Source organism: Salvelinus alpinus, chromosome 1, assembly GCF_045679555.1.
Source record: "Salvelinus alpinus chromosome 1, SLU_Salpinus.1, whole genome shotgun sequence".
Lineage (NCBI taxonomy): Eukaryota > Metazoa > Chordata > Actinopteri > Salmoniformes > Salmonidae > Salvelinus > Salvelinus alpinus.
The window spans coordinates 90,901,411-90,928,775 of record NC_092086.1 but is presented as its reverse complement, the minus strand read 5'-3'; the positions used below and the strand labels follow the sequence as shown (position 1 = coordinate 90,928,775).

Genomic DNA, 27,365 nt, shown 5'->3' with positions numbered 1-27,365 from the left:
GTTAATTGAAATGCATTCCAGGCTCCATTCTCATGAAGCTGGTTGAGAGAATACCAAGAGTGTGCAAAGCTGTAATCAAGGCAAAGGTTGGCTATTTTGAATAATCTCAAATATAAAAGATATATTGATTTGTTTAACACTTTTTTGGTTACTACATGATTTCATATGTGTCATTTCATAGTTTTGATGTCTTCACTATTATTCAACAATGTAGAAAATAGTAAAAAAAAAAAGAAAACCATGGAATGAGTAGGTGTGTCCAAACTTTTGACCGGTACTGTATATATACACACTGAAGAATATAAGAATATAAACTCAACATGCAACAATTTCGAAGATTTTACTGAGTTACAGTTCATATAAGAAATCAGTCAATTGAAATAAATTCCTTAGGCCCTAATCTATGGATTTCACGACTGGGATACAGACATACTGTACATCTATTGGTCACAGATACCTTTAGAAAAAAGATAGGGGCATGGATCAGAAAACCAGTCTGTATCTGGTGTGACCACCATTTGCCTCATGCAGCGAAACATATCTCCTTCACATAAAGTTGATCAGGCTGTGGAATGTTGTCCCACTCCTCTTTAATGGTTGTGCGAAGTTGCTGGATGTTTTGGCGGGACCTGGAACACGCTGTCATACATGTCGATCCAGAGCATCCCAAAGCTCAAATGGTGACATGTCTGGTGAGTATGCTGGCCATGGAAGAACTGATACATTTTCAGCTTCCAGGAATTATGTACAGATCCTTGCGACATGCTGAAGAATGAGGTGATGGCAGTGGATGAATGGCACGATAATGAGCCTCAGGATCTCGTCACGGTATCTCTGTGCATTCAATTTGCCAATGATAAAATGCAATTGTGTTCGTTGTCTGTAGCTAATGCTGGCCCATACCAAAACCCCACCGCCACCATGGGGCACTCTGTTCACAATGTTGACATCAGCAAACCGCTTGCCCACCAGAAGCCATGGATTACAGGCAACATCCGCATCGAGCTACACAGGATTAAGATTGAATCCTACAACACCGGCTCTGAAGCTCGTCGGATGTGGCACGGCTTGAAAACTATTACGGACTACAAAGGGAAACCCAGACGCGAGCTGCCCAGTGACGCGAGCCTACCAGATGAGCTAAATGCCTTTTATGCTCGCTTCGAGGCAAGCAACCCTGAAGCATGCACGAGAGCACCAGCTGTTCTGGATGACTGTGTGATAAAGTTCTCGGTAAACGATGTGAGCAAGACCTTTAAACAGGTCAACATTCACAAAACCGCAGGGCCAGATTGATTACCAGGACGTGTACTCAAAGCATGCGCGGACCAACTGGCAAGTGTCTTCACTGACATTTTCAACCTCTCCCTGACTGAGTCTGTAATACCTACATGTTTCAAGCAGACCACCATAGTCCCTGTGCCCAAGGAAGCGAAGGTAACCTGCCTAAATTATTATGCCCCGTAGCACCCACGTCGGTAGCCATGAAGTGCTTTGAAAGGCTGGTCATGGCTCACATCAACAGTATCTTCCCGGATAACCTAGACCCACTCCAATTCGCATACCGCCCCAACAGATCCACAGATGACGCATTCTCAATCGCACTCCGCACTGCCCTTTCCCACCTGGACAAAAGGAACACCTATGTGAGAATGCTGTTCATTGGCTACATCTCAGCGTTCAACACCATAATGCCATCGAAGCTCATCACTAAGTTACGGATCCTGGGACTAAACACCTCTCTCTGCAACTGGATCCTGGACTTCCTGACGAGCCGCCCCCAGGTGGTAAGGGTAGGCAAAAACACGTCTACCACGCTGATCCTCAACACTGGGGCCCCTCAGGGGTGTGTACTTAGTCCCCTCCTGAACTCCCTGTTCACCCACGACTACGTGCACACACAACAGTGGTAGGCCTGATCACAGACAACAATGAGACAGCCTATAGGGAGGTGGTCAGAGACCTAACAGTGTGGTGCCAGGACAACAACCTCTCCCTCAATGTGAGCAAGATAAAGGAGCTGATCGTGGACTACAGGAAAAGGCTTGCCGAACAGGCCCCCATTAACCTCAACGGGGCTGTAGTGGAGAGGGTAGAGAGTTTCATGTTCCTTGGTGTCCACATCACCAACAATCTATCATGGTCTAAAAACACCAAGACAGTCGTGAAGAGGGCACGACAAAACCTTTTCCCCCTCAGGAGACTGAAAAGATTTGGCATGGGTCCCCAGATCCTCAAAAAGTTATACAGCTGCATCATCGAGAGCATCCTGACCGGTTGCATCACCGCCTGGTAAGACGCTACAGAGGGTAGTGTGTATGGCCCAGTACATCACTGGGGCCAAGCTTCCTGCAATCCAGGACCTACAGTTGAAGTCGGAAGTTTACATATACCTTAGCCAAATACATTTAAACTCAGTTTTTCACAATTCCTGGCATTTAATTCTAGTAAAAATTCCCTGTCTTAGCACAGTTAGGATCACCACTTTATTTAAAGAATGTGAAATGTCAGAATAATAGTAGAGAGAATTATTTATTTCAGCTTTTATTTATTTATTCACATTCCTGGTGGGTCTGAAGTTTACATACACTCAATTCGTATTTGGTAGCATTGCCTTTAAATTGTTTAACCTGGGTCAAATGTTTCGGGTAGCCTTCCACAAGCTTCCCACAATAAGTTGGGTGAATTTTGGCACATTCCTCCTGACAGAGCTGGTGTAACTGAGTCAGGTTTGTAGGCCTCCTTGCTCACACATGCTTTTTCAGTTCTGCCCACAATTTTTCTATAGGATTGAGGTCAGAGCTTTATGATGGCCACTCCAATACCTTGACTTTGTTGTCCTTAAGCCCTTTTGACACAACTTTGGAAGTGTGCTCGGGGTCATTGTTCATTTGGAAGACCCATTTGCGACCAAGCTTTAACTTCCTGACTGATGTCTTGAGATGTTGCTTCAATATATCCACATAATTTTCTTTCCTCATGATGCCATCTATTTTGTGAAGTGCACCAGTCCCTCCTGCAGCAAAGCACCCCCACAACATGATGCTGCCACCCCTGTGCTTCATGGTTGGAATGGTGTTCTTCGGCTTGCAAGCCTCCCCCTTTTTCCTCCAAACATAACGATGGTCTGGTATAACTGAGTCAGGTTTGGCGCCCCCCGTTGGGTTGTGCCGTGGGGGAGATCTTCGTGGGCTATACTAGGCCTTGTCTCAGGATGGTAAGGATGGTAAGTTGGTGGTTGGAGTTATCCCTCTAGTGTTGTGGGGGCTGTGCTTTGGCAAAGGGGGTGGGGTTATATCCTGCATGTTTGGCTCTGTCCGGGGGTATCGTCGGACGGGGCCACAGTGTCTTCCGACCCCTCCTGTCTCAGCCTCCAGTATTTATGCTGCAATAGTTTATGTGTCGGGGGGCTAGGGTCAGTCTGTTATATCTGGAGTATTTATCCTGTCTTATCCGGTGTCCTGTGTGAATTTAATTATGCTCTCTCTAATTCTCTCTCTTTTTCTCTCTCTCTCTCTCTCTCTCTCTCTCTCTCTCTCTCTCTCTCTCTTTCTTTCTTTCTTTCTTTCTTTCCTTCTTTCCTAGACCTGAGCCCTAGGACCATGCCTCAGGACTACCTGGCCTGATGACTCCTTGCTGTCCCCAGTCCACCTGGTCGTGCTGCTGCTCCAGTTTCAACTGTTCTGCCTGTGGCTATGGAACCCTGAACTGTTCACCGGACGTGCTACCTGTCCCAGACCTGCTGTTTTCAACTCTCTAGAGACCGCAGGAGCGGTAGAGATAAAAAAAAGCCAACTGACATTGACTATGAAAAGCCAATTGACTATGAAAAGCCAACTGACATTTACTCCTGAGGTGCTGACCTGTTGCACCCTCGACAACAACTGTGATTATTATTATTTGACCCTGCTGGTCATCTATGAACATCTGAACATCTTGGCCATGTTCTGTTATAATCTCCACCCGGCACAGCCAGAAGAGGACTGGCCACCCCTCATAGCCTGGTTCCTCTCTAGGTTTCTTCCTAGGTTCTGGCCTTCCTAGGGAGTTTTTCCTAGCCACCGTGCTTCTACACCTGCATTGCTTGCTGTTTGGGGTTTTAGGCTGGGTTTCTGTACAGCACTTTGTGACATCCGCTGATGTAAGAAGGGTTTTATAAATACATTTGATTGATTGATTGATGGTCATTATGACCAAACAGTTCTATTTTTGTTTCATCACACCAGAGGACATTTCTTCAGAAAGTACGATCTTTGTCCCCATGTGCAGTTGCAAACCGTAGTCTGGCTTTTCTATGGCGGTTTTGGAGCAGTCGCTTCTTCCTTGCTGAGCGGCCTTTCAGGTTATGTCGATATAGGACTTGTTTTACTGTGGATATAGATACTTTTGTACCTGTTTCCTCCAGCATCTTCACAAGGTCCTTTGCTGTTGTTCTGGGATTGATTTGCACTTTTCGCACCAAAGTACGTTCATCTCTAGGAGACAGAACACATCTCCTTCCTGAGCTGTATGACGGCTGCGTGGTCCAATGGTGTTTATACTTGCGTACTATTGTTTGAACAGATGAACATGGTACCTTCAGGCGTTTGGAAATTGCTCCCAAGGATGAACCAGACTTGTGGAGGTCTACAATTATTTTTCTGAGGTCTTGGCTGATTTCTTTTGATTTTCACATCATGTTAAGCAAAGAGGAACTGAGTTTGAAGGTAGGCCTTGAAATACATCCACATGTACACCTCCAATTGACTCAAATGATGTCAATTAGCCTATCAGAAGCTTCTGAGGCCATGACATAATTTTATGGAATTTTACAAACTGTTTAAAGGCACAGTCAACTTAGTGTATGTAAACTTCTGACCCACTGGAATAGTGATACAGTGAATTATAAGTGAAATAATCTGTCTGTAAACAATTGTTGGAAAAATTACTTGTGTCATGCACAAAGTAGATGTCCTAACCGACTTGTCAAAACTATAGTTTGTTAACAAGAATTTTGTGGAGTGGTTGAAAAACGAGTTTTAATGATTCCAACCTAAGTGTATGTAAACTTCCGACTTCAACTGTATATAATAGAGGAAATCCCATAAAATTGTCAGAGACTCCAGTCACCCAAGTCATAGACTGTTGTCTCTGCTACTGCACGGCAAGTGGTACTGGAGCACCAAGTCTAGGACCAAAAGGCTCCTCAACAGCTTCTACCCCCAAGCCATAAGACTGCTGAACAATTAATCAAATGGCCACCGGACTATTACATTGACCCCCCCCCCCCCCCCCCCCCAATTTGTTTTGTACACTGCTGCTACTCACTGTTTATTATCTATGCATAGTCACTTCACCCTTACCTACATGTACAAATGACCTCTAACCTATACCCCCTCACACTAACTCGGTACTGGTACCGCCTGTATATAGCCTCGTTACTGTTATGTTATTGTGTTACTTTTTATTATTTACTCTAGTTTATTTGGTAAATATTTTTTTAACTCTTCTTGAACTGCATTGTTGGTTAAGGGCTTGTATTTGGCGTGTATGACAAATAACTTTGATTTGATTTGATATGAATCGACGGTTTGTTACTTCCTGGCAGAAGGAAGGCACTGATTGTCCTCCGCACCATTTCTCAGTATTTTTTAATAGAGGGGCAATTGGAAGGATGCAATTGTCTTGAACAACATCAACTCCCTCTTTAATTCATACAGCATCCTCTAATGGAAGACAAACTGCCACTACATGGTACAGTTCCATTTGACAGCAAGATATACTGGCAATTTAGCTCTAATTGCAGATGAATAGGAATATCTACAGTAATGCAGTAGAACTACCACTGTGTCTTTTAAAGTAATGAGAATAGCTCAGAATATCACATACGTTGGAGAGCTATTTTATCCTGTACTAGCATGCTGGTAACTACAAGGAGCTAAGGTGCTGCAGCACAGATTAATATTAACGGTAATTTGATTCCAACATCTCTGTCTTCAGCTGGAGAAAATCCCACCGGCCAAGTGTCAGTGCTTAGAGAGTGGAGCAAATTAGCCTGGCAATTTTAATTAGCGATGCTCTGCTTCTAAAGCATCCCACCGTCTCTCTCTTCCTCTTGATGAGATATCCACTGTGCACATACTGTAGAAAAACTGTAAAAGAAGAAAAACCGTGAGTCACAAAAGGAGGAGCTGTATACATGGGAAAGGTGGTAAAGGGTGTTGTTCCCAATTTCCGGGTGAATCTAAGAACATTTTGGTGGGGTAATTAAACTGAGCAAGCTTCAAAAGACTCCTGATAAGAGGACGTAGCCTTATAGCTGGGAGATAAACTAGGTCTGGTTGTACTGCTGCTTATTACAGCTCAGAAGTTACCATGATCCCGATTCAGTGTAGTGTTAAATGGCTATGTTTTGAACAGGATATACAGTACCTGTCAAAAGTATGAACACATTCAAGGGTTTTTCTTTATTTTCACTATTTTCTACATGGTACAATAATAGTGAATACATCAAAACTATGAAATAACACATACTGTCTGGAATCATGCAGGAACCAAAAAAGTGTTAAACAAATCAAAATCCAGGCTGTATCTCATCCGGCCGTGATTGTTTGGGGTCACTTAGAAATGTGTCACGACTTCCACCGAAGTTGATCCCTCTCCTTGTTCGGGCGGCGTGCGGCGTTCGAAGTCACCGACTTTCTAGCCATCGCTGATCCTCTTTTCATTTTACTTTGGTTTTGTCTTGTCTTGTATCACACCTGGTTTCAATCCCATCAATTACATGGTGTGTATTTAACCCTCTGTTCCCCCTCATGTGTTTGTCGGTGATTGTTATTTGTAAGTGTTTGTGCACGTTTGTCCTGGCCTGCGTAGGGTATTGTACCCATTTGTTATATTTGTTATGTTTCCCGGTAAGTTTTTGTTTAATAAACTGCGCCGCTGGAAACACAGTTTTCTCTCCTGCGTCTGACTTCTCTGCCGCCAGTATGCACCCCCTTACAAAATGTCCTTGTTTTTGAAAGAAAATCAATTTTTTTGTCCATTAAAAAACATCAAATTGATCAGAAATACAGTGTAGACATTGCTAATGTTGTAAATGACTATTGTAGCTGTAAACGGCAGGATTTTTTATGGAATATCTACATGAGGGGAGGATGGATGGGGCCATGTATCGCGAGATCTTGGCCAACAACCTCCTTCCCTCAGTAAGAGCATTGAAGATGGGTCGTGGCTGGGTCTTCCAGCATGACAACGACCCGAAACACACAGCCAGGGCAACTAAGGAGTGGCGCCGTAAGAAGCATCTCAAGGTCCTGGAGTGGCCTAGCCAGTCTCCAGACCTGAACCCAATAGAAAATCTTTGGAGGGAGCTGAAAGTCCGTATTGCCCAGCGACAGCCCCGAAACCTGAAGGATCTGGAGAAGATCTGTAGGGAGGAGTGGGCCAAAATCCCTGCTGCAGTGTGTGCAAACCTGGTCAAGAACTACAGGAAACGTATGATCTCTGTAATTGCAAACAAAGGTTTCTGTACCAAATATTAAGATCTGCTTTTCTGATGTATCAAATACTTATGTCATGCAATAAAATGCAAATTAATTACTTAAAAATCATACAATGTGATTTTCTGGATTTTTGTTTTAGATTCCGTCTCTCATAGTTGAAGTGTACCCATGATAGAAATTACAGACCTCTACATGCTTTGTAAGTAGGAAAACCTGCAAAATCGGCAGTGTATCAAATACTTGTTCTCCCCACTGTAGGTGTACAGAGGCCCATTATCAGCAACCATCACTCCTGTGTTATGAAAAGTCAAGTGACATTTACTCCTGAGGTGCTGACCTGTTGCACCCTCTACAACCACTGTGAATATTATTATTTGACCCTGCTGGTCATCTATGAACGTTTGAACATCTTGGCAATGTACTGTTATAATCTCCACCCGGCACAGCCAGAGGACTGGCTACCCCTCAGAGCCTAGTTCCTTTCTAGGTTTCTTCCTAGGTTCCTGCCTTTCTTGGGAGTTTTTCCTAGCCACTGTGCTTCTACACCTGCATTGCTTGCTGTTTGGGGTTTTAGGCTGGGTTTCTGTATAGCACTTAGGGCTTTATAAATACATTTGATTGATTGATTGTTCCAATGGCACGTTGTGTTAGCTAATCCAAGTTTATCATTTTAAAAGGCTAATTGATAATTAGAAAACCCTTTTGTAATTATGTTAGCACGGCTGAAAACTGTTCTGATTAAAGAAGCAATAAAACAGGCCTTCTTTAGACTAGTTGAGTATCTGGAGCATCAGCATTTGTGGGTTCAATTACAGGCTCAAAATGGCCAGAAACAAAGAACTTTCTTATGAAACTCGTCAGTCTATTCTTGTTCTAAGAAATTAAGGCTATTCCATGCGAGAAATTGCCAAGAAACTGAAGATCTCATACAACACTGTGTACTACTCCCTTCACAGAACAGAGCAAACTGGCCCTAACCAGAATAGAAAGAGGAGTGGGAGGTCCCGGTGCACAACTGAGCAAGAGGGCAAGTACATTAGAGTGTCTAGTTTGAGAAACAGACGCCTCACAAGTCCTCAACTGGCAGCTTCGTTAAATAGTACCCACAAAACACCAGTCTCAACGTCAACAGTGAAGAGGCGACTCCTGGATGCTGGCCTTCTAGGCAGAGTTGCAAAGAAAAAGCCATATCTCAGACTGGCCAATAAAAAGAAAAGATTAAGATGGGCAAAATAACACAGACAATGGACAGAGGAACTCAGAATGCTGACACCGACAGTGTCACCAGCAAAGCACCCCCACACCATCACACCTCGTCCAAACATGCGGAAATCATCCATTCACCTACTCTGCGTCTCACAAAGACACGGCGGTTGGAACCAAAAATCTCAAATTTGGACTCATTAGACCAAAGGACAGATTTCCACCGCTCTAATGTCCATTGCTCGTGTTTCTTGGCCCAAGCAAGTCTCTTCTTATTATTGGTGTCCTTTAGTAGTGGTTTCTTTGCAGCAATTCAGTCATGAAGGCCTGATTCACACAGTCTCCTTTGAACAGTTGATGTAGAGATGTGTCTGTTACTTGAACTCTGTGAAGCATTTATTTGGGCTGCATTTTCTGAGGCTGGTAACTCTAATGAACTTATCCTCTGCAGCAGAGGTAACTCTGGGTCTTCCTTTCCTGTGGCGGTCCTCATGAGAGCCAGTTTCATCATAGCGCTTGATGGTTTTTGCGACTGCACTTGAAGAAACTTTCAAAGTTCTTGACATTTTCCGGATTGACTGACCTTCCTGTCTTAAAGTAAAGATGGACTGTCGTTTCTCAAAAAATGGCTGACTGATTGACTCAAATGCATGAATATGATTCCGTATGTGTTATTTCATAGTTATGATGTCTTCACTATTATTCTACAATGATAAAAATAGTAAAAATAAAGTAAACCCCTGGAATGAGTAGGTGTGTCCAAACTGTTGACTGGTAATGTGCATACATGACTATTTAAATAACTATTTGTGAAAGAGAGGCATAGCTGAACAACGGATCATGGTCAGTGAAACCAGAAATAACAAAATCATGATAAAAAATGTTTTAAAGCATCCATTATAATGTAGTATTAAACTGTAGTGTAGCAGGATTTTACTGCCAGATTAGAGTCTAATGATATATTCAATGAACTGATTCAACCCCCTTGGGGACTGCAGGTTCCTAGTTGACCTTCAGAACCTTTAGGTTGGCCGCCCTTGATGTTCTCTCAATCTGGGGCCCACATAGACTGACATGACAAGAATCACTTGACTGACAAGTCTGACAACACATAAAGGCCATGAGAACCAACCTCATTACTGCTTCTCTATCTACAGTACTGTGTAGGCTACTGCAGACCTGGGTCATTACTGCTTCTCTATCTACAGTACTGTGTAGGCTACTGCAGACCTGGGTCATTACTGCTTCTCTACCTACAGTGCTGAGTAGGTTACTGCAGACCTGGGTCATTACTGCTTCTCTACCTACAGTGCTGAGTAGGTTACTGCAGACCTGGGTCATTACTGCTTCTCTACCTACAGTGCTGTGTAGGTTACTGCAGACCTGGGTCATTACTGCTTCTCTACCTACAGTGCTGTGTAGGTTACTGCAGACCTGGGTCATTACTGCTTCTCTACCTACAGTGCTGTGTAAGCTACTGCAGACCTGGGTCATTACTGCTTCTCTACCTACAGTGCTGTGTAGGCTACTGCAGACCTGGGTCATTACTGCTTCTCTACCTACAGTGCTGTGTAGGTTACTGCAGACCTGGGTCATTACTGCTTCTCTACCTACAGTGCTGTGTAGGTTACTGCAGACCTGGGTCATTACTGCTTCTCTACCTACAGTGCTGTGTAGGTTACTGCAGACCTGGGTCATTACTGCTTCTCTACCTACAGTGCTGTGTAGGTTACTGCAGACCTGGGTCATTACTGCTTCTCTACCTACAGTGCTGTGTAAGCTACTGCAGACCTGGGTCATTACTGCTTCTCTACCTACAGTGCTGTGTAGGCTACTGCAGACCTGGGTCATTACTGCTTCTCTATCTACAGTGCTGTGTAGGCTACTGCAGACCTGGGTCATTACTGCTTCTCTACCTACAGTGCTGTGTGGGTTATACATGTTTATCCATTTCAACTAACCTTGAATTCTGTCCTTGTAGAATTCTAAATTTATTAATAATCCTTAATTTCCATTATTAGTATTGTGGAGCCTTGTTTGAAAATAAAGTACATAGCTGTACATTGTACTGTGTAAGTTTATTTCTTATCCATGCAAAAGTTAGAGTTCATTTTGAAGATAGGACAGTTCAGTACACTGCTGCCATTCCCTAAGGTAATGCCCCAGACTTACTGTATCTATAAATAGGGTTACTGGGCTGCATCCTCCCAGCCACACAGCTCCTTATGCATGCTGCTGTCCCCTTTAGCATGGCCTGCCACAGCACTGAGCCATCCACCATGTCCTGGTCCAGCATGGAGCGCTGGTGGTGGTGAGCACTGCACTGACTGACTGAATTACATCAGCCTTAGCTTCCGCCTCAGCTAGCTAAACCACCATGCCTGTTATGTCCTCAGGTCAGCCTGAACATCCTCGGCCAACACAGACTTAACAATGTTTTCTAGAGTTATGATTAGAACTAGGGCCTGGAATTTTTCCTGGTCAGGTTATGTTGTAAATATAACACAAACTAACCAGCCTATTCCAAATATACAGATCAGTGTTGAAATTCTGCAGATGCCTGAAGGCAATACTTCATCAGAATCATGTTATATAAGTATATGAGTCATATGGTCCAAAGACAAGATCGTTTTTGGTTTAAGATGTTTGTTTTCTCCATTTTCACTACATTTTGTCATCTTCCTAACCACAAAACATCACAGTGCCATAGCAGACACGGTTTCCCCTCAGATCTATCTGTACCTCCTCTCCAACACATCAACAGCTGCTCACAGGGAGGCTGCCCAGCATCATTAAGTAAGGAAGATGACTGAGCCAAGGAGGTCAGCACCTTCCTGCTCGTTGGAATTTCTTATTTAACATATCATTCATTCTGAATTGCTAATAAAAAGAGCTGGGAGCTTATTGAAAGCTTTTTATCACCTCACTTATTTAATGTCTTCTAGCTCTATTCAATTATTCGTAAGTTAGCTACTACTATGATACCTTGCTACCATACCACACCATTCTATGCGAAGCTGCTGAAGCAACTGAAATATACTGCTAAGTTTCAGCTGGTAGGTTATGCATTATAAAATCCATTTACCAGTTTGGTTATAAATAGAGACAATGTGGTGGCGTCTGTAGGTTTTTCATCAGAACCTTGTTATCACTGTGCTGACATGAAGATTGCACACTTGGCTATTTGTGGATAAGTGAAACATAGAGATAGAAGGGTTTTAAGTGCTGGTGGGCGAGTCTCCTCTCCTGCCTAAGTGCTGCATGTTATTGCTGTTTCACCAGGAGATAGACTTCACTTTGCTCAGACAGGACATTGTATTAAGTCTAATAAAGTAATGGATTGCAATGGGAATTGTCACTTCTTCGGGGAAATGTGCAGTATGAACATGGTACAAGCTGTAGAAGCTGACATAAAAAAATGAATTTTAGAAGTACTCGCTGACATCGGTGCAAAATGCAGCACACCCCAACAGCCAATAGTTATAGGGGGTTTCTGTGTCTTGGTTTGTTAGTGTGAATTTGTGTCAGTGCTTCTATAGTGTAATCACAAATCAAAACATTATGCAACGAACCAAACTAAGCCCACTGAAAGATACACATGACGTCATCTGCCGTGTCAGTCATCTTTATTGGACAGCAATGCCCTCTGCTGTTTGAAAATGTTTCTGCAGGTGGTAATGTGCATGTGAAATAGAATAGTTGAATCTAGCGTACTTGTGTTTATCAATTAAACTATACTATAGATCAGTACATAGAGTTTAGTGTTAGTATTTGCCTCCATCCAAAGATATTTATTGGCATCCCACTAAATCAGATGGATTGAGTAGTCCTCCAGAGATATAGGCCTAATCAGCGATCCCACATTGATCATGACAGAAATGTTCATCATTATAGTGCTAACATGTAGAGAAAGAGAACATTCATGTCAATCTGTGTATGAACACGACATCACCTATACATGAATCAAAGTAACTAGTGTCAGTGAGCCGTAGTTAAACATACTCTGTGATCACATTAACCTGACAGAGAGAGGACATTGGAATGGAAAATGGCACCCCTAACTGCATAGGATAAACACCACGTCAGGGGTCCTCTCTGCACCAAACAATACAATGCCTTAGAGCTGCTGGGGTCTGATGAGGACACTGATGAGGACACTGCTGGGGACAGAAAAAGCAAACATCCATCAGACGGTCCTGCTGCTGCTTCACAGCCTTCTGGGAAACAAATCACCCTGCATCATGCACTCTCACTTGCACAGCCAGCACATTCACAATCTCAGTCTGCATTTACACTAGCATCTAGCACGTCGTCCACTTACAGATATTCAATACTGTACAGATAGCTTGGTTATCTTAGCACTTCCAACACCAGGGTTTGTATTGTGCCTCTGATGGATATGCCCGATTGAGTTTGTTGTTGGCATGGACAGCCTCAGTCCCAATTAGTGCTGCATAAATTGCATGAAACTGTAATGATGTTCTGTAAAAGGAAAAACAACAAGAGGCTGATGGCAAGGGACACAAACAGGAACCAGGGCTACACGTAAATTAATTTATCATTAGTATAGCTAATCATAATCATGAATGCTTATATATACACACACCTGTGTATTTTCCTCTGCTGCAGTCCAGATTGTTTTTCTGGAGCCAATTGATCACGCCGTTACCCAGCTAGTGCTTCATAATGGAAATATATATAATTAAAACATAAAAAGGACATACTTTCATAACACTAAATTGAACATCTCTTCCAGTTAGGCCTGACTTCCACTTATAGTCATAACCAGGCGATGACAGCTTCTGATAGACCGTGAATCACCAGGTCACTTTAAGTAAGAGCCATCTGAGCATCTCACAATCTGCTCCTGATTCTCTGGAATGAGTTTTCACATACTGTCACGATCTCTCCATTCCTTAATGGAGGACAGGCGGTCCAAATTTTCATGAAATGCGTTCTAAGTTCCATCAAAACTGCACTTCCCAGACACAATGAAAGTTTTAAATATCAACATAATTTATTACATCACAAGCAAATACACAACTTTGTCAAAGATGGTGATCCATGTCTTCATAAACACAACCATTAGCAAGACTATAGAAACATCAGCAGAGGTCAATCTCATGTCTCCAGTGCTACAGTTCAGAGCACTCGGGGTCACAACAAGACTGTTTTTTAGTCTTCTCCAGCGGAAGGCAGCACGCTGTTTTGAACGAAGCTATCCATTCATTTGATTTTCCTGTCACGCTGTGAGGCCCTGGGAGAAAGCACATTGACTTATTGATTAGACTGGGAGCACAGGCCACACGCCCACCTACCTTATATGAACTCATCACAGTCAGTGAGCTTCTCCTCCGGCCGGAGCCTGTCAGCCAAAGGTCAATTAACATTAAGTAGATCCATGAAATCTTAAAGAATCCCATGCATTTTCAAACTGGGAACATTGCTGTTGTGTCAACAGGGCCATTTTATAGACATTAAGAAATCACTAAATCATCCACCCACATAATACCATCAACATGGAGTCTGAGTTACATACGTAATGAAATGTCAATTAGTCATGAAGAGTGTATAAAAAAAACAAAGATTTGAGACTTGAAAAGTTCAAATCTCAAAAAAAGTTCTTAGTACTTATTGTGGACCGTCATTTTAGTGAGTCGTCCCCTCTGGTTCTGGAATGCCGTACCCTGTCCCCATGTCCCTCCTCCTCTGCATCGTCTTCTGAGCTGTGGACCACTGCAGCACTCAGAGTCCGAAGGTCCCCAAGCACTGACAGTAGCGAGTCTAACAGGGAACACACAGAACAGTTCACTGGTTACTACTGTGTGTCTGTAGACATGTTAACTGTAGTCAATTACAGTTTCATTCTATGTTTAATAAATTTGCTATAAACATGTTATAGATAATAGTATACATGGAGTATACTTAAGGACACCAGCTCTTTCCATGACAGACCGACCAGGTGAATCCAGGTGAAAGCTATGATCCTTTATTGATGTGGATTTAACAAGTGACTTCAAATCAGTGTAGACGAAGGGGAGGAGACAGGTTAAAGAAGGATTTTTAAGCCATGTGACAATTGAGACATGGATTGTACAGTACCAGTCAAAAGTTTGGACACACCTACACATTCCAGGGGTTCTCTTTATTTGTACTATTTTCTACACTGTAGAGTAACAGTGAAGACATCAAAACCATGTAATAGCACGTATGGAATTATGTAGTAACCAAAAGAAAAGTGTTAAACAAATCCAAATATATTTCATATGAGATTCTTAAAAGTAGCCACCCTTTGCCTTGATGACAGCTTTTCACACTATTGGCATTCTCTCAACCAGCTTCATGAGGTAGTCAGCTGGAATGCATTTCAATTAACAGGTGTGCCTTGTTAAAAGTTAATTTGTGGAATTTCTTTCCTTCTTAATGCGTTTGAGCCAATCAGTTGTGTTGTGACAAGGTAGAGGTGGTATACAGAAGATGGCCTTTACCAAATAGGGATAAGTCCATATTATGGCAAGAACCGTTCAAATAAGCAATGAGAAACGACAGTCCATCATTACTTTAAGACATGAAGGTCAGTCAACACGGAACATTTCAAGTGCAGTCGCAAAAACCATCAAGCGGTATGATGAAACTGGCTCTCATTTGAAATTTTTGTTTCCAACCGTCGTGTCTTTGTGAGACGCAGAGCAGGTGAACGGATGATCTCCACATGTGTGGTTCCCACCATGAAGCATGGAGGAGGTGGTGTGATGGTGTTTTGCTGGTGACACTGTCAGTGTTTAATTTAGAAATCAAGGCACACTTAACGAGCATGGCTACCACCACATTCTGCAGCAATACACCATCCAATCTGGTTTGCGCTTAGTAGGACTATCATTTGTTTTTCAACAGAACAATGTCCAAACACAAGGGCTATTTGACCAAGGAGAGTGATGGAGTGCTGCATCAGATGAGCTGGCCTCCACAATCACCCGACCTCAACCAAATTGAGATGGTTTGGGATGAGTTGGACCGCAGAGTGAAGGAAAAGAACCATGCCTCAGGACTACCTGGCCTGATGACTCCTTGCTGTCCCCAGTACAGCTGGTCGTGCTGCTGCTCCAGTTCCAACTGTTCTGCCTGCGGCTATTGAACCCTGACCTGTTCACCAGACGTGATACCTGTCCCAGACCTGCTGTTTTCAACTCTCTAGAGACAGCAGAAGCGGTACTCTGAATGATCGGCTATGAAAAGCCAACTGACATTTACTCCTGAGGTGCTGACCTGTTGCACCCTCGACAACCACTGTGATTATTGTTATTTGACCCTACTGGTCATCTATGAACATCTTGGCCATGTTCTGTTATAATCTCCACCCGTCACAGCCAGAAGAGGACTGGCCACCCCTCATAGCCTGGTTCCTCTCTAGGTTTCTTCCTAGGTTCTGGCCATTCTAGGGAGTTTTTCCTAGCCACACCTGCATTGCTTGCTGTTTGGGGATTTAGGCTGGATTTCTGTACAGCACTTTGTGACATCAGCTGATGTAAGAAGGGCTTTATAAATACATTTGATTGATTGAAAAGCAGCCAACAAGTGCTCAGCATATGTGGGAACTCCTTCAAGACTGTTGGAAAAGCATTCCTCATGAAGCTGGTTGAGAGAATGCCAAGAGTGCAAAGCTGTCATCAAGGCAAAGGGTGGCTACTTTGAAGAATCTAAAATATATTTTTTATTTGTTTAACAAATTTTTGGTTACTACGATTCCATATGTGTTATTTCATAGTTTTGATGTCTTCACTAATATTCTACAATGTAGAAAATAGTTTAAAAAAAGAAAAACCCTTGAATGAGTAGGTGTCCAAACTTGACTGGTACTGTATATGTGTGCCATTCAGATGGTGAATGGGCAAGACAAAAGATTTAAGAGCCTTTGAGTGGGGTATGGCAGTAGGTGCCAGGTGCACCAGTTTGTGTCAAGAACTGCAACGTTGCTGTTTTTTTTTTTACGCTCAACAGTTTCCTGTGTGTATCAAGAATGGTCCACCACCCAAAGGCCATCCAGCCAACTTGACACAACTGTGGGAAGCATTGGAATCATGGGCCAGCATCCCTGTGGAACACTTTCGACACCTTGTAGCGTCCATTCCCTGACGAATTGAGGCTGTTCTGAGGGCAAAAGGGGGTGGATGCAACTCAATATTAGAAAGGTGTTGCTAATTTTTGGTATACTCAGTGTATAAAGTGTTATACATACATATATTATAATACAAGAGGTATTCATAGGAAGAGACAATGTGACAACATGGTGTGTAGGTGGAAGTTACCTCTGGTCTGTGGCTGGTTTTTGGCTCTCAGAGTGTTGCTCTTCCTTGAGGGTCTCTGCTGCTGCTCCTCCAAGGCCACAGAAGTCTGCTGGGCTGTGGTCCGAGCTGCCTTATACTCACTCATCAGCCCCCTCTCACGTACAGTCACCTGTGGGAGGCAAAAGTATACAAATACTGAAAATGGATCTGTGTAAGAAAGTGTCTTGACAGTTGTCAGTTTCACAAAAAATAAAATAACTCTCTCAACATGGTAAACAATAAGCCTCGCGGAGGCCATCCTTCCAAAACTCGTCTTGTTGACTGTTGGAGGCGCTGGCATTCAACGCTCACATTTGATTGGCCCTGAGTAGAAATTACATTCCCCGTTAGGAGAGGCATTTTTTGGTTTGTCATTTTCATTTTTTTCTACCATGTCAGACAAAGTTTAAGTAGCCTATGTAGCATTGTTTTTGTATCTTATGTTCGCTTGCTTTTTGGAAGTCAGAAAATTGTTCAGGAACACAACCACCTCTGTTCAGAGCTTGAACCATGTCAAATACTAGTTTACATCTAGACTAACCCCTTTTAAGCATCTTTCTGCTGACAAGTTCACCAGGCTTTCAGAATGTACAGTACGTGAACGAAGCCTGAGGTCCGTGGCTAACTTACAATAAACCAAGACATGGGAAAAAAAACTATGAACTCACCAAAAGTAGGTTTCTGTCCTTGTCCTTTTCTTGCAGTAGTTTCTGTAGATCCTCGATTTCTCTCTTGGTGTGTTCACTCTGAAGGCATTGTGCTTCTCTCTCCTGCTCCCTCACTCTCTCTGCCTGTCTCTCAAACTGACGCAGGGCTACCACTTTAACAGACAGACAGGAGTCCTATCAGTCTTAGCCATATATATTTACACTACAGTACATTTCTGTAGACGCATATATGAATCCTCTCAACTCTACATGACCCTTTCACATGTTTGTGTTGAGATGGACATTATGTGATGAATGAGTGTACGTGTACGCTACCTGCTTTGGTGTGTTCTCTTCTGGCCGTGTTGAGTTGAGATTCCATCACTCTAAGCTGCTGAGCACAGTGATCCTCTGTCTCAGACACTCTCTCCTGCAGAGCTGATGGGACAGTCAAACAGAGATTGTGTAAGGAGAAATTCAGGTACAGAACATTCTGTGACATGTCAACAACTTAGTCACATCGATTTCAAGAGAAATTGAAATTTGATGAATAGATCGAAAAATCCTTGCAGAACACAAGATATTTTAAAATCAGACAGTAAACTTAATTGACTGAATTACAATGGAATCCTGGCATTGTACACTTTAGTCCACCCTGATCCCTCTCTAACCTCTGTCACTGTCCTCCTTCTGGCTGATCAGCTGTGCATGGATCTGCTCTAGGTTGAGGTTGCTCTCCTCTAGCTGTGTGTGGGCCTCCTGCAGCCTCTGCTGGGCCTCCTCTCTGGCTGCCTGGGCCTCCTGGGCTTCCCCCCTGCTTCGCTCTGCAGCCTGCCTCAGCTGCCTCACTTCACTGTCAACTGGAGAGGGGGAACACAGATGGTGTACTGCAGGGGTGTCAAACTCATTTGCCCAGGAGGCCGCATTCAGTCTTCAACGAGGTCCAAAGGGCCGCATGGAAAATTGGTTATTTTTCCTCGCCGTGAAAATTGCCAAATATAGTCCTCAATCGATAATTTGTGGAAATTTCGATGCTCCCGTACTCTCTATCTTTCATTACGGTGATTATTAGCGAGCTGGACAGTCAATGACCCGTATGAATGCAAGTTCATTATCATTACTACACTGTTCTCATTTGGTTTTGGTTATTTTAAAAAGTATATTGACTTTGTTCCCCCCGCGGGCCGGATTCAAACCACCCGAAGTCCGGCTTGGACCCCCTAGCAAGCCGTATGTTTGACACCCCTGGTGTACTGTATTCTGAATATTTCTACTACCACATAGTCAGGATATACAAGAGGAAGGTCCTAAAAATGGTCAAAGACTACAGCCATCCTAGTCATAGACTGTTCTCTCTGCTACCGCATGGCAAGCGGTAACGAAGCGCCAAGTCTAGGTCCAAACAGCTTCTACCCCCCAAGCCTTAAGACTCCTGAACAGCTAATCAAATGGCTACCCAGACTATTTGCATTGTTGCCCCCCTCCCCCACCACCCACCCCTCTTTTATGCTGCTGCTACTCTATGTTTATTATCTCTGCATAGTCACTTTAATAACTCTACCTACATGTACATATTACCTCAATTACCTCGACTAACCTGTGCCCCCACACATTGACTCTGTACCGGTACCCCCTGTATATAGCCTCGCCACTGTTATTTTACTGCTGCTCTTTAATCATATTGTATTTTTAACTTAACACTTATTTTTCTTAAAACTGCATTGTTGGTTAAGGACTTGTAAGTAGGCCATTCACTATAAGGTCTAAACCTGTTGTATTCGGCAAATGTGACAAATAAAATTTGATTTGATGGTGCATGCAAATCTACTGTAGGTACAGTTACAGGGTACAAGGAATTCATGCAAGTCTGAATCTCTCTGAACAGATGACTAAACAGCGTACACTGTTCACGGACATCAGCCAGGGCACTCTCAATGAGCTCGGGGGTTCTCTTGAGCTCCTGCCTGAGCTTGTCTCTCTCCTCACACGCCGAGGCCAGCTCTGCCTGGAGCTCTGTGACAGCGGCACTGTGAATAGAGAAAGAGGACAGCACAACTAGTGAGGCAATGGGAGATGTAGTGGTAGAGAGAAAAACTGAGGCAATGGTCTACAAGTCAAGGCCTTTTCCTGATGAATAACTGGCCATTGCCAGCTCGGGTTCAGGGAGACCCAGGGCCAAGGTGGTCCAGTGTGGTCAGTTATCATACCGCTCAGAGACCGGGTTGGCTGCTTTAGTGGCCTGCTGCACTCTCCGTAGGGCCTCCTTCCTCATCATTAGACCTGCGAGACAACAGTACAGTGAATATGTGGTCAAACTGAGCCAGAATAAAACAGTGCAAAGAATTATCCAGGGGCACATGCAATTTAAACTCACTGTTGTAAGATTTCCTGTAGTTAAGCGAGGAGAAATCATTTCAGATCTATAGACAGACCTTGAATTGTGTCCACTCTTCTTTTGGCAAAGGTCAGCCTCTGGCCAAAGCTGTTCAGACGTGTTTGGACAGTCTCCACCTCTGACATCTTAGCCTCAAATGCCTGACTGAATCTGTAGAAAGAAGAACTGGTACTATAACAAAATATTTGACATCAAATGAGGATTGTAGGATCGAGTAGTACACAAATTCACCCTGTGTCATTGGACATTTTGTAACAGATGGTATGAGTGATATGGATTGTGAAAGCGTCTGGAAAAGATTAGGTGCCCAATGTACAAAATTACAGTTAGTACAACTTAAATATCTCAGGCTTAGCTTGACTTGTATAGTGGTTGTCAAGTGGACCTGTCTATCTGTCAGCTCTTTACCGCTGGGCATCCTCTGTCATGGTCCTCAGTCCAGCCTCTGCCTCCTGACTCCAGCTCTTCAGCTCTGTGTTCTCCCTCTTAGTCGTAACCACGTCCTGCTCCACGGCCTGACAGGACCAGACAAACATAAAAACCGACCCGCCACAAGACAACTACTAGGGTCTCCTTTCTGATGAGGTCATAGTGACCTTTTGATTACATATAGTTAAATGTCAAACTTCAGAAAAAAGTTTAATGTCATCTCACACTGACTTCAGGGTTCAATCGTGTCTTTTGAGAAATGTTTGAGAGGATTTAATCTGGAAATTGTAATCATCGTTATAACATTTTTAAAGGAAGCATTTTTTGTATTCTCTTAATACTGATGGGAGGTGTGTAAGAGGTTTTACATGTGATGTGGCGCCCTCTCCTGTGCTAACACGACAGAAGTAATTGGCAACAGCAGATGCATCATGTCTCAACAAAATGGAGGAAAGCCATTCTATGAAGAGATGCATTGAGACACTCCCACAGAGGCTGTCCCCCTGCTCCTCCTCACCTCCCTAGACACCCTCTCCAGCTCCAGCTCAGCTGTTCTGTCCTGCAGGCTGTGCTGGAACACATTGGACTGGTACTTCTCCTTCTTCACCTCCTGCTCCAGAGACGAGATCTGAAGCAACAGGACACACAATAGACTCATGGATGCTTCTGCATGTTTCGATTATGTCCCTTATCACGAATCACAATTTGCCTATTTATTCACTGAACATTATTTCACAGTGGTTGGAGTTCGTCAAGTTAAGTAAGTCATAAGCCTCCTAAATCACATACGGTTGAGTGAAGTTTATCCTTTTCTCCCCTCAGTTCGATATCCCTTGAGCGAAGCTGGACCAACAACATGAAGACCTTCTCTCTCCAGCAACGCAGAACCCGAGTGCCTTTGGGCCCAGCTTTCAGGAGAGGGTCTGACAGAGTCTGTGGACGTGACAAAGCCTTTACTTAACCCACAAACCACTCAGATATAGTCACCCACACATGAGTGAATGGATATTAATCAAATATCTGAAAGGAATAAGAGGATTTTGCATCAGCTATGGGACTGTGAACACACAAGCATGGTTCAAACACCTTCTCTACCATCTCCTCCTCTTGTAGGGCCAATATGTCGTTCACAGAGTTGAGTCTGACCGTCAGAAGCTCTGTTGTCACCTGCAGAGCCTCCTTCTCCCTATTCAGTGTCTAGAGGGAGTCAGATTAGAATATTGACTACTTATTACAAGGTAATATGAAAATATGCTCATACCATACATTGAGATTAAATGAGCCAAGATTCACCTTGTTCTACAGGCAAGACTTTGCTGGAAGAACAATCAATTTCTCTGCTTGGTTAAGCGCCAACTGTCTTTTTCCTTGTGTGTTTCCTTAGAGCACACAAGTAACTTGATCTAAATCAATGTTATCAATGAATCTCCCCACCTGAATGGTTTCAGTTAGTTTCTCTTCCAACCCTCTCTCAGGGGTAAGTTGTCCAATGTAGTTTCTAAGACTCTGCAACGTTGCTGACTGGGTCTCAAAAGCATTGCCCATTTGGCTGAAAAAATAAGAACCTAAAAATGAGATACTATCCATCTATTGAACAAAGCAGTATATTTACGAAGCTTTGGGATCAAATATAACACCTACCTTAGTTGTTCTTTCAGTCCTTCTCTCTCTGCAGACACTTCCAGTAGACAGCACTTCAGATGAGTCACCTCCTGGGACAGGTGACATAACCTCTCCTGCACCTCAGAGCTCGCCTGTCTGACTGTGGACAATTCAGTGTCATGGGTGGCAGTCAACTGCTGCAACTAGAGGGAACAAATAAAGAGATCCAAAATAAAACTTACACATCTGTAAAAAATGTGTTATTTGCGCCATGTTTGTTAAATTGTTCAGAAAGAAATTTAAACAATCTGAAAAAAATACTCTTACCTGTATTTCATGTCTCCTGTAGGATTCCTCCAGTTGCTTATTTAGTTTCTGCAACTCCTGCTTGGCCTCTTCCCCAGCCTGCAGCCTGGCTGTATCAGCCTCCCTGGTCAGCCTGTGGGTTTCCTGTCCGCTCCTCTCCACCTCACTCCTCAGCCTCTCAGCCTCCTCCCCAGACTTCCTCTCCAGCATCTCCAGCTGCACACCACAGAGAGCAGGCATTGTCCAATACAAGGTCAATGTAGTAAATAAAGAAGAGGTTTGAGTGGAAGCCTGGGAGCTGGGAATTGATTTAAACCAATAGCTGTTTTGAAGCAGTGATTCAAAATTACAGTCCTTGGGGGCTGCAAGCATACCTGACTTGGCTTCTATACCATTTCATGGACCATCAATATACAATGTATTCGGAAAGTATTCAGACCCCTTCCCTTTTTCCACATTTTGTTACGTTACAGCCTTACTCTAAATGTGATTAAATTATTATTTTTCTTCATCAATCTACACACAATACCCCATAATGACAAGGTGAAAACAAGTTTAGACATTTTTGCAAATGTATTAAAAAAATTACAATAATAATACCTTATTTACATTTTCAGACTCTTTGCTATGAGAATCGAAATTGAGCTCAGGTGCATCCTGTTTCCATTGATCATCCTTGAGATGTTTCTACAACTTGATTGGAGTCCACCTGTGGTAAATTCAATTGATTGGACATTTTTGGAAAGGCACACACCTGTCTATATAAGGTCCCACAGTTGACAGTGCATGTCAGAGCAAAAACCAATTCATGAGGTCGAAGGAATTGTCCATAGAGCTCCGAGACAGGATTGTGTCGAGGCACAGATCTGGGGAAGGGTACCAAAACATTTCTGCAGCATTGACGGTCCCCAAGAATACATTGGCCTCCATTATTCTTCAAATGGAAGAGGTTTGGAACCACCAAGACTTTTCCTAGTGCTGGCCGCCCGGCCAAACTGAGAAATCGGGGGAGAAGGGCCTTGGTCAGGGAGGTGACCAAGAACTCGATGGTCACTGACAGAGCTCCTATGTGGAGATGGGAGAACCTTCCAGGACAACCATCTCTGCAGCACTCCACAAATCAGGCCTTTATGGTAGAGCGGGTAGACAGAAGCCACTCCTCAGTAAAAGGCATCACCGGAGAGACCTGAAAATAGCTGTGCAGTGACGCTCCTCATCCAACCTGGCAGATCTTGAGAGGATCTGCAGAGAAGAATGGGAGAAACTCCCCAAATACAGTTGTGCCAAGCTTGTAGCGTCATACCCAAGAAGAATCTAGGCTGTAATCGCTGCCAAAGGTGCTTCAACAAAGTACTGAGTGAAGGGTCTAAATACTTATGTAAATGTGATATTTCTAAAGACCTATTTTTGCTTTGTCATTATGGGGTATTGTGTGTAGAGTCATGAGGAAAAAAATATTGAACTAATTTTAGAATAAGGCGGTAACGTAACAAAACGTGGAAAAAGTCAAGGGGTCTGAATACTTTCCGAATGCACTGTATAGTTTTGCAATCATGCCATTGTTGCTGATGATGCTGCAATCATGCCACAGCTACAAATAACTGAACTTTCCCTTAGTTACCTTAGTTACTACCACACATAAAACAGAGGTGAGCTGGGATGACAACCTACATAAATGTAGAGTTCTTGTGAATAACTGTTACCTGGGTGCTGAGTCTCTCTTTGTCCTCTCTCTTTTGGACCAGCTCCACACTGACTTGGCTGAGCTCAGTCTTAGTCTTATATAACTCCTCCCGCATCGCCTCCATTTCATGGCTCTGCCTGCAATACAGGGTGTAAGGAGAGGGGAGGGAATATCACTGGTAATTATATCTTTTTTTAAGTAGGTCTACTTAGAATAGAAGCAGGATACACATTTCTCCATAAAATGTGAATTATTGAATGAGGAATGTAAGATCTAGGCTACTAATATGCCATAATGACAAGTCAGTGTCTATACAAGACACTACAATACCTGTTCAGATAAGTTTCTTTGTCCCTCATCTCCTCTCTCTGTCTCCCTGCAACTTCCTTCAGTGCTTCTACCTGGCCTTTCAGCCTCTCTGACTCTGCCCTGAAACGCTCTGTGTCCAGTCTCCATTCTGTCTCCCACCTGGAGGCCTGCTCACCTCTCGCTCCAGACCTGTGTGTGGGGGGTGGGAGGAGCAGGTCAGGTGTTATGTTAATAGACATGGGTGAGAAGTGAAAGAAGTGGATTTCATAAGCAAGGCATATAGGGCAGCACCTGACCTTGCTATGGAGTGGGCAGAATCCTCTGTTGACTTCGTTCCTCTGCAGCAGTCTCCCTGTAACATCCGAATCCTCTGGTTTTCTCTGTGTAGTTCTAAAATTTCCTGTTTGGCCTGAGCCATGGTGAGCCATGGGTTGGCAGGGCCAGAGTCCGATGGGGGTGTTGTGGCATGGGTGACCCATTTTATTGGTGTTGTCCCTCGTCCCGTTACAGTCCCTGGTACTATGATAGAGGCAGACTGGGTGCTTACGGTGAAATGGGATGGGGGCATCAGGGTCCTCTGACTACCCTCTGAAAAACAATATGCAGTATTCAGTACGTGAGAATTTACTTGCAACAAGCATGTGACAGTACACCTGCGAGTAAGGTAGTCGCACATGCTGTCCCAAATATAGAAATAGAATGAATAGAATGGACATCCCCATTCAAGTCAATGGTGGCATAATGGATGGACTGGCGGCAATTGCGACTGTACCCATGGAGGAAGTAAAATCAGCAAGTGTACCCATCAATATAAATTAAATTTGTCAAATATTCCATATGGTCCCAATGCCATCCAAGAGGACCGTTTCGGCGCACACGCGACTAGTTACGTTTGGTGCAACAACTCACAAGACACAACTTATGCTGCTGTATAACTTAGAAAATTCCATAACTTAAGTAATTAGTTAGCAATGCTACTTATGTGCTAGGTAACGTTAGGTGCAGCTGGCGTTAGATTCCGGGTAGCTAACCAACTAACTTAGCTAGCTAGCTTTTTAGGACTTACTTGATGCCACAAAATCGGACGGGGCATTCAGCTTCTCATCCTCGTTGCATCTTTCCATCAGAGAATCGTAAAATGACCACTGTTCTAAAACAAGTTACAAAAGAGTACACTTTGTATTGTGCGCGCGATCATTTTGAACAACACTTTCATGGCGACGCGTCGCTGCAACAACTCTTCCTGTTTACGTAGTTACGTGTATGGAGTAGTTGCGTGGGCGTTGCATTCTCAATCGTTTTGGTAAACGGCAATAGATTTTTTTTTTTATTATGTATATCGATCAAATCAAGTCAAATTGTATTTGTCACATGCGCCGAATACAACAGGTGAAGACCTTACAGTGAAATGCTTACTTACAAGCCCTTAACAAACAATGCAGATTTAAGAAAATAACCCAAAAAGTAAGAGATAAGAATAACAAATAATTAAATAACAGCAGTAAAATAACAATAGCGGGGCTATATACAGGGGGTACCGGTACAGAGTCAATGTGCGGGGGCACCGGTGTCGAGGTAATTGAGGTAATATGTACATGTAGGTAGAGTTATTAAAGTGACTATGCATAGATAATAACAGAGAGTAGCAGCAGTGTAGAAGGGGGGGGGGGGAAATGCAAATAGTCTGGGTAGCATTTGATTAGATGTTCAGGAGTCTTATGGCTTGGGGGTAGAAGCTGTTTAGAAGCCTCTTGGACCAAGACTTGGCGCTGCGGTACCGCTTGCCATGTGGTAGCAGAGAGAACAGTCTATGACTAGGGTGGCTGGAGTCTTTGACCATTTTTTAGGGCCTGACACCGCCTGGTATAGAGGTTCTGAATGGCAGGAAGCTTGGCCCCGGTGATGTACTGGGCCGTACGCACTACCCTCTGTAGTGCATTGCGGTCGGCGGCCGAGCTGTTGCCATGCCAGGCAGTGATGCAACCGGTCAGGATGCTCTCCATGGTGCAGCTGTAAAACCTTTTGAGGATCTGAGGACCCACACCAAATATTTTCAGGCTCCTGAGGGGGAACACAGTAGGTTTTGTCATGCCCTCTTCACGACTGTCTTGGTGTGCTTGGACCATGTTAGTTTGTTGGTGATGTGGACGCCAAGGAACTTGAAGCTCTCAACCTGCTCCACTACAGCCCCGTCAATGAGAATGGGGGCGTGCTCGGTCCTCTTTTTCCTAAGAACCGATGTGTGCACAACAATGGGGCAAAACAGCAAGGGGTTGGCTTTGATTGTTGACAACATGCAAACTATATTTCGTCTCCAAGGTTTATTGAAAACATAAATAAATTTGCTCAATGAGCACTTGTTTCCTCTCAAATACATCCTTACAGTTGTTGGTTCGTGAATTTTTGTTCGTGAATCAGTCAAAACAAGACATGGTATCAAGAACAAGATAAAACGAGCCACTTACGATTCCCCACATGGAGTTTCTTGTTATTCTTGCTAGCAATCTGGCCGTCCAGAATCACAACAACACGCTGACTTCTGCCCCATGGAAGCGCACATACGGTATAATCACAGATAGAACAATGAGACAGATATTTCACTGGATGTATAAATGTGAAGCATCCGCTTGGCGTTCCCACTCACTACCAAATATGGTAGTGAAAGGAAGCCCACTGTCGAGCAGTGGAAGAGGATGGAACGAGATGGATTTTGGCCGACATTCTGCAAATGTTCTCATCGACAAAACATTTGATCTCAATACCGTTTTCTGTTCCCAAAACTACAAGCTGTTCCGAAAAGAGTGGACTAAGTTTTGTAGACTTTGCCATTTGCAAAGGTTTTCAAAAATCGCGTTGTTTAGAAGGTGTGTTTAGGCGAATGGAGTTATTGCATACGCGCAATTCACAAAGTAGGCGTTAGCTAACGGAAATATGCAGATGATGCTCGTGCTTGGCTCTGCCCACCTCCTTGCTTGTTCTGCC

The 27,365-nt window shown here is 43.5% G+C and overlaps 1 protein-coding gene across 10 annotated transcripts; it reads right to left on the bottom strand.

The window, feature by feature from the left end:
* Positions 1–12,296: 12,296 nt before the first annotated feature.
* Positions 12,297–27,300, bottom strand: cchcr1 (coiled-coil alpha-helical rod protein 1). Of its 10 annotated transcripts, none has more exons than XR_011666879.1 (24): positions 26,849–27,300; positions 25,450–26,611; positions 24,680–24,971; positions 24,405–24,572; positions 24,094–24,211; positions 22,412–22,606; positions 22,124–22,287; positions 21,917–22,031; positions 21,569–21,679; positions 21,272–21,415; positions 21,000–21,110; positions 20,462–20,568; positions 20,091–20,203; positions 19,866–19,938; positions 19,561–19,685; positions 18,330–18,518; positions 17,995–18,096; positions 17,680–17,831; positions 16,994–17,141; positions 14,374–14,471; positions 14,006–14,052; positions 13,294–13,366; positions 13,009–13,169; positions 12,297–12,847 (listed from the first exon to the last, which is right to left on the bottom strand). XR_011666879.1 is itself a non-coding variant. In XM_071332346.1 (21 exons), the coding sequence occupies exons 2-21, from the start codon at positions 25,505–25,507 to the stop codon at positions 14,026–14,028; spliced, it is 2,610 nt and encodes an 869-aa protein (XP_071188447.1). In that variant the 5' UTR covers positions 25,508–26,611; positions 26,849–27,300; the 3' UTR covers positions 13,682–14,025. The 10 variants fall into 10 exon arrangements, 5 of the variants coding, with proteins under 5 accessions (XP_071188447.1, XP_071188438.1, XP_071188458.1 ...); XR_011666875.1 differs by having other exon boundaries at positions 14,319–14,471; positions 26,849–27,299; XR_011666871.1 differs by having other exon boundaries at positions 14,006–14,471; positions 26,849–27,299.
* Between the last annotated feature and the right edge of the window lie 65 nt (positions 27,301–27,365).